The 6,751-nt window shown below is 58.0% G+C and overlaps 1 protein-coding gene across 1 annotated transcript; it reads right to left on the reverse strand.

Annotated features, from left to right (window-relative positions):
- Window positions 1-810: 810 nt before the first annotated feature.
- FADD (Fas (TNFRSF6)-associated via death domain) lies at window positions 811-3,826 on the reverse strand. Its single transcript, XM_006893380.1, has 2 exons — window positions 3,547-3,826; window positions 811-1,148 (listed from the first exon to the last, which is right to left on the reverse strand). Exons 1-2 carry the CDS (start codon window positions 3,824-3,826, stop codon window positions 811-813), a joined length of 618 nt encoding a protein of 205 aa, XP_006893442.1.
- Window positions 3,827-6,751: the final 2,925 nt, after the last annotated feature.

Below are 6,751 nucleotides of genomic sequence, written 5' to 3' on the forward strand. Positions count from 1 at the left end.
CACCTTGAAAGCAGGAGTCCACACACCTGAACCTCAAGGACCCAGCTCTCTTGTCAATTCCGTTATTAGAAAATAGGATTGGATACAAAATAGAATCACGGTTGAAAGCACATCACAGGAGCCATGCCGGCAGAGGGTCCCCAACATGTGAGGGCCAGCAGGTCTCCCTGCACCCCATGCTAGGCCTGGGGAGCAAGTCTAGACTGAGGCCTTGCAGGGAAACCGCCTGCCTGGTGTGGGTGGCAGATGCCGGGGTCCTGGGGCTGGCCTGGGGTCAAACCCCACTCTTCCGTCATTGCTCCCAATTCCTCAGCCACACTGAGCTCGCCAAAGGGAGCAACCATTCAGTGCTGGGAATCCCTGCTGTGTTGGACACTTCCCGTGTCTCCCTCGGCCTCACCTCAACCCACTTAAGGAACCCTGGTGATGTAGTGGTTAAGGCACTTAGCTGCTATCTAAAAGGTTGGTAGTTTGAAGCCACCAGCCACTTGCTGGGAGAAAGACAGGACAGTCAGTTCCCATAAAAACGTACAGGTCTCGAAAACCCTACGAGGCAGAGAAAAGAGGGTTCTGATTCTGAACGGACTCCCTCTGTCCTACAGGGCCGCTGGGTGTGGTCACTGCCTAAAGGCAGTGGGACAGGAAAGTGGACTCTGCCCCACCAGTGACAGTCTTGGAACAGCGCTCGGAGCCCTGCCTGCCAACAACTGAGTGCTCCGAGGTGCCAGCCAGGCTCCGGGGAGGGGCAGGTGGCACTTGGTGACAGCTTGAGGAGATGTCTCTGGTCTCTCCTGAGCAGGGGCTGGGCAGTCAGGGCACCCCTGAGGCAGAGCTCTCTGACTCCCAGGACCTCAGTGACGTGGGTCCAACCCCGTTCTGCAGGTGCCTCTCCTGCTCCTCCTCCACGAGGTCGGCCACCAGGTTCAGCCTGCAGGCCCTGAGGGACGCCACCAGCTGGGCCACCGTCGCGTTCTCCCGCTGAGCGGTCTTCCAGGTCCTCAGGGACTCCCTGACCTGCTCCGTCAGGTTGCGGGGGTACCGCTCTTCGATGGCGTCAATCTTGGCGTCTGAGATCCTGAGTTGACGAGCCAGTCTCTTCCAGTCCTTTCCCACGTTGTCACAGATGATGTCAAATGCGGGCCGCAGATCTGGAGGGAAATGACAGCAGGGTTGGCCAGAGATTTAGGGGACAAGCAGCCCACTCTTCTGCCCTCAGTGCCGACCTGGTTCTGAGCAGACTGATGAGGGCAGGAGCAGTCACACACAGCAAGGGTCTCTGAGGTCTATGACGACAACTGGTGGAGAATGGCCCCCAGCTGACCCTGCCCAGAGCACCTTCCGGCTTCCCTCGGAGAGGGTCAGGGCAGGCAAGGCCAGCTGCTGAGGTCAAGGGCACAGTGTAAGGGCTAGGGAGCAGTCAGATTCCACAGTGCACTCACAGAAAAGGTGAATAGCAGACTCTGAAGATGTGCTCACCTCATACCACCACTACCTGGAAAAGGGTTCCTGCAGATGTGCCCAGACTCCTGGGATAAAATCATCTCAGACTAGCCAAACCTTTAACGTAATCCATGGCTGCCAGGCCCACGCTGACTCACGGCAACGCTCCACGGACTTCTGAGGTTGTGAGTCGGCCTGATAGGTGCACATGGGGTTTACTGGTGGGTTTAAACAGCTGACCTTTTCAACTGCAGCCCGACACATAACCTACTTTGCCACCATGTTCCCTGGGTTAAATCCAGTGCCAAGCATCACCCCCAGAGAGGAGGTGGTCCTGTGAAGACAGAGGCAGACCAGAGAGGTGCAGCAGAGCTGAAAGCTGGGCCAGGGCCCTCTACTGCGGGGGCATGGCCTCATCACACCCAGCTCCTGGATTTGTGGCTTCCAAGATGGTAAGAAAATGGATGCCTCTTGTTTCATAATCACCCAACTGCGGTCATCCATGGTGGCCGCCCTTGTAAGACGATAAGGCCCCCCAGAGATGGAAGCGGTTGGCAATTGGTCAATAACTTGAAGGCTGCAGTTTGAACCCAACCAGGAGCCCCACGGAAGGAAGAGCTGGCAACTTCCTTCTGTAGAAATCACAGAAACTAAAGCTCTTTCTGTAATGTTGAGAAGCTGCTGGAGCAGTTGGGAGCCGGCCTGACAGCAGGCCACAAAGACAGGCATGCTGACTCTGATGACCACGTTTACCTGCTGGTCACTTCACAGCTCCTAAGCTGGTCAGCTGCTGTGGATACAGGGAGAGAAGCACTACTGACCATAACTGATGCATTTGTGGGATGGTTTTTTTGAGGGGTGCATGAGTCCAGGTACAGAGCCCTGAGAACCTGTCCGTGTGGAGGCCTGCTCATCTAACCCGGAGGGCAGCCCTGCACGGTACTACTGTGACCACTGTACAGACAAGGAAACTAAGGCACAGGAAAGCCCTGTGACCTGCCCAGGACCAGGCAGCCAGACCAGGGAAGCTCTTGAATCACACACCGGCTGCGTGGCTCCAGTGTCCATTCCTAAGTCACCTCAAGTGCCTTTTGTGAAAGAGAAACTCAGAGTGGACATCACCAACCTGCCCAGGCCCACTGACCTCCACCATGACCTGTCCTGACAGGCGGCTGCCTGCAGCATCCAAGCTGGTGGCCTCCCTCCAGGGAGGGACTCCGTGTGCAGCGCCCACAGACACCGCTGCCTGTGCAAAGCTCTCATTTTGCTTCTGGAAGCTCCTGCGCCCCGACAGCTAACATCTCTGAACCACACCGCTCAGTTTCCACTTGCAAAGCGGGCCATTCCCGTTTCCCAGGGTCAGGGAAAAGGTGCGCAAATCAAGACTGGGAGGCAGGGCGCCAGGAGGCCCACCAGGCAATGACCGCAGGGTGCGCTGGACCAAAGCACAGCCCTCCTTCCCGGCCCAGCACCCACCGCCATCCGGGCCGCATCCCTTCTCCTTCCCGGTTCCTCCATCCCCTCCCCATCCCGTCCCTGATCTTCCTCCGTCCCCTCCCCATTCCCGGCGCCCACATCCCTCCATCCCCTCCTCAGGGCCCTCTTCCTCCGCCTCCACCCAGGTCCCCATTCTCTTCCCAGGAGCCCACCTTCCTCCGCCCGGCCCCATCCCCATCCCGACCTTCCTCCGTCCTCTGTCTTCATCCCCGTCCCCGGCGCTCACCTTCCTCCGTCCGTCCCGTCCCCACCCCCCGTCCTCGTCCCCATCTCCATCCCGTCCCCTGTCCCCATCCCCGTTCCCCACCTTCCTCGGTCCTCTGTCTTCATCACCATCCCCGTCCCCTGTCCCCATCCCGTCCCGGCGCCCACCTTCCTCCGTCCGTCCCCCGTCCTCGTCCCCATCTCCATCGCGTCCCCAACCCCATCCCGACCTTCCTCCATCCCGTCCCCCGTCCCCATCCCCGTCCCCGGCGCCCACCTTCCTCCGTCTTCTGTCTTCATCCCCATCCCGTCCCCCACCTTCCTCCGCCCCCGTCCCGACCTTCCCCCGCCCCGTCCCCTCCCCGTCCCGACCTTCCCCCGCCCCGTCCCCTCCCCGGCGCCCACCTTCCTCGGCGGCCGCGGCCCCGGCGCTCGTGTCGAAGTCGTCCAGGCGCCGCAGCAGGTCCTGGCGCCGCAGGGAGGCGAGCAGCTCGCGCAGCAGCTCGGGGCGGTCGCGGCCCAGGTCGCCCTGCTCGATGAGCACGGTGAAGAGGTCCAGGCCGCTGTCCACGCGCTCCAGCTTCCTCTTGCCCACCCGCCCGCCGCACAGGAACTTGAGCTGGTCCAGCTCTGCCTTCGACAGGCCGGCCGACACCGAGTGCAGCAGCACCAGGAACGGGTCCATGGCGGCGAGCTGGCCTGGGGCCCCGCGCTGACCTCAGCCCCGCGCTGACCTCGCACCCCGCGCTGACCTCAGCCCCAGGCCGGAGCGACCCGTAACCGGAAGTGCAGCCCGCCGCCCGGGTGAATCAGCCTCACATCTCGCGAGAGCTCCGCCCCCGCGCATGCGCTGCAGCCTCGCCCGCAGCCACTTCCGCGTGCGAGGCGCGTGGCGGCCGCCGGGGGGCGCACGGACCCGGGGAGGGTGGTCAGTGCGGCCTGGTCAGCTGGTAGCTCGGACATCCTGGCTGGCCGGCCTGGGGGCCACTCTCTACTGACAGCTGGGGCTCTGGGGCGAGGCCAGCCCGCCGCGGCGGAGCTGTCCATCCCAGAGCACGGCCCCTGCGTCCAAGCGTGGTCTCTACCCAGGGTCCCAGACCTCAAGGTCCTTGCTGACCCCTTGCTCTCCCGGACCCACCACCTACATGCATGGTGGACACTGAAATCATGTCGAATGTGATTCATGATCATGTGTGCAGGGGAGCGCTGGTGGCTTAGCGGTAAGGAATTGCACTGCAAACCAGAAGGTCTGCGGTTCAAATCCACCCGCTGCTCCCCTGGAGGCGGATGGGCAGTCTCCTCCCGTGCGATTTACTGAAGACCCGCCGGAGGGTCACTGACCGGACGGTGCGCAGCACATCGAGGACGGTGTGTCGAGTAGATCTGGGCTCCATAGGCTTTTTGAAGCTGCCACCCTCCGACGTAGATAGCCAGGCCTTTCTTCCTAGGCTTTTACCTGGGTGGATTTGAACTGCAAATCTTTCTTCTAGTGATTGAGCCCTTTGCGGGATCATTTCCCACCCAGGGATTGTTTCATGCCTCAGGCATTCCGTGCATGGAAAAGACTATTCAGAAATTTACTTTGGTTTTAAGATTCAATTAAATTAACTCTCATTAAAAAAAATGATAGTCATGTATTAAGCACTGGTGGCCTAGTGGCAAGAAGCTGCGCTGCAGTCCCAATGGTTGGCAGTCTGAATCCCCAGCTACTCTGCAGAAGAATGGGCAATCTCTTCCCATACAATTAACAGCCTCAGAAAATCCGCTGGAGTGTCAGCTATGACAGTAAACAACAACAACAGTCATTTGTTTTAAAAATTCCTGTTGAATAGCTGCCTTATGCCAGAGGTCCTGCAGACAAATTCAAGAACAGGTAGAAGAGGTCCTGCGTACCTGAGTGCTTGCATGTTAAGACTTCTGCAGTGCCCATCTGGAACGCATGCATACAGAGACTCAATACACAACTTCCAGTGCCGGCTTGTGGTTGGTTAATGTCACTACATGTCAAGGACCCCTTACAGGTGTTTTCTTAAAGGGATTTTCCTTTTAGTTTTACAGACCCCGAGTCCCAAGAGTGAATAACCAGGGGGGCTTCCTGGTAGCACTCCAATCCATCCCCTGACTCAGTGCCTCCTTTTCCTCTCCTGGCTTCGTGCATCGCCCAGCAGCCGTCCACTTTCACTCTCAGGCCCCTGGCTAAGGACATTGGGGGTTGCGCTGGTCCGGGAGGCTTCCCCAGGTGGGCAGCCATGCCCGGGACACCCACACACCTGGCCCCTGCGGCACCTCTGACGCCAGCTCCCCCCGCCCCCCTCACAGCAATGCGGCCGGACATGGCACTCCGACTCCGAGCTGCACACCCGGTAAGGGTAGTCCATCGCCTAATGGGCACAGCCCTCGGGGTGTGTCCAGTGCTTCTTAGAAGCTTTGACACAGGTCTTAAGGGAAGTGAATTATGGGTTATACAGGGCTGCCAGTGAATCCCATGGTGTCACACTAGGTCAAATAGAGTAAGGTCCTCCTTTACACAAGGTTAACGATGGGGAATGACACCTACCTGTAATAAGGAAATTGTGTTCCATGCCACACGGAGGGGCATGTGGACTTCCAGAACAGAGGGAAGTTAAAGTGGTGGTCTCTCCTGGGAAGGGGTAGGCTGCAGTGAGGAGTGTGGTCTGCAGGGGAACCAGAGAACAGAGGCACGTGGAGGGTCCAGGTGCGGAGAGGAGCTTCTGTATCTGGAGCAACGGGCAGGCGGGAGGGGCCCCTACCCTGAGGCCCCTGGCTGGATAGGGACCTCTCACTGAGGGCCGGGTGGAGCCTCTGCAGAGTGTGGCCCCGATGATGCAAGCAGGTAAATAGAGCAAAACTGTCAAAGAGCCTGCCAGAGAAGGAAAGGCCTTCTCCGCTAATCCAGACTGATAGAGAAGTGTCAAGGCTGTTGTTTCATGTAGTTGGCTTGGTTCACAGCATCCTATGTGGTGGTGGTATCAGTGCTGTTGAGTTGACTCCTTTCTGAACTGTCCTGTCCTGTCACACCCTTACAACCTCTGACATACTCAAGCCCATTGCTGCGGTCGCTGTGTCAGTCGTCAACCCTCCACCTTTCCAAGCATGAACAACCTTGTGTTCAACAGAACAAAATCCTGCCCAGTCCTCCGTCCTCCCAGGCACAGCCGCGCTTCAGTCCACGCTTGTAGCCCCGACGTTGGTCTGTCTCATTGAGAGAGTCTCTTTTTCACTGACCACTTGCTTTAGTAAGCATGATGTCCTCTAAGGACCGGTCCTTCCTGCTAGCATGTCCAGTGTCAGTGAGAGGAAGGCTCCCACCCTCCTTTCTAAGGATACAAGGAGCCAGAGTTGTTCACTCTTGGCAGCCTATGGCTTATTCAACATTCTTCACCAATGTAATAATTCAAAACCATCAGTTCGCCTTTTATTTGCTTTATTCATTATCTTCTACATACATATGAGACAACTGAAAATATAGTTTGGTTCAGACACACTTTAGTCTTTTTTTTTTTTAAATGTTGCGCGTGTGTGTGTGTGTGTACGTCACAAGAAATCTGACTGGTACAGGAGGAGATTGCCCCCTTCTTCTCCAGAAGAG

This window comes from Elephantulus edwardii, unplaced genomic scaffold (assembly GCF_000299155.1).
Source record: "Elephantulus edwardii isolate Elephantulus edwardi_28Jun2011 unplaced genomic scaffold, EleEdw1.0 scaffold00126, whole genome shotgun sequence".
In the NCBI taxonomy this organism is placed as follows: Eukaryota; Metazoa; Chordata; class Mammalia; order Macroscelidea; family Macroscelididae; genus Elephantulus; species Elephantulus edwardii.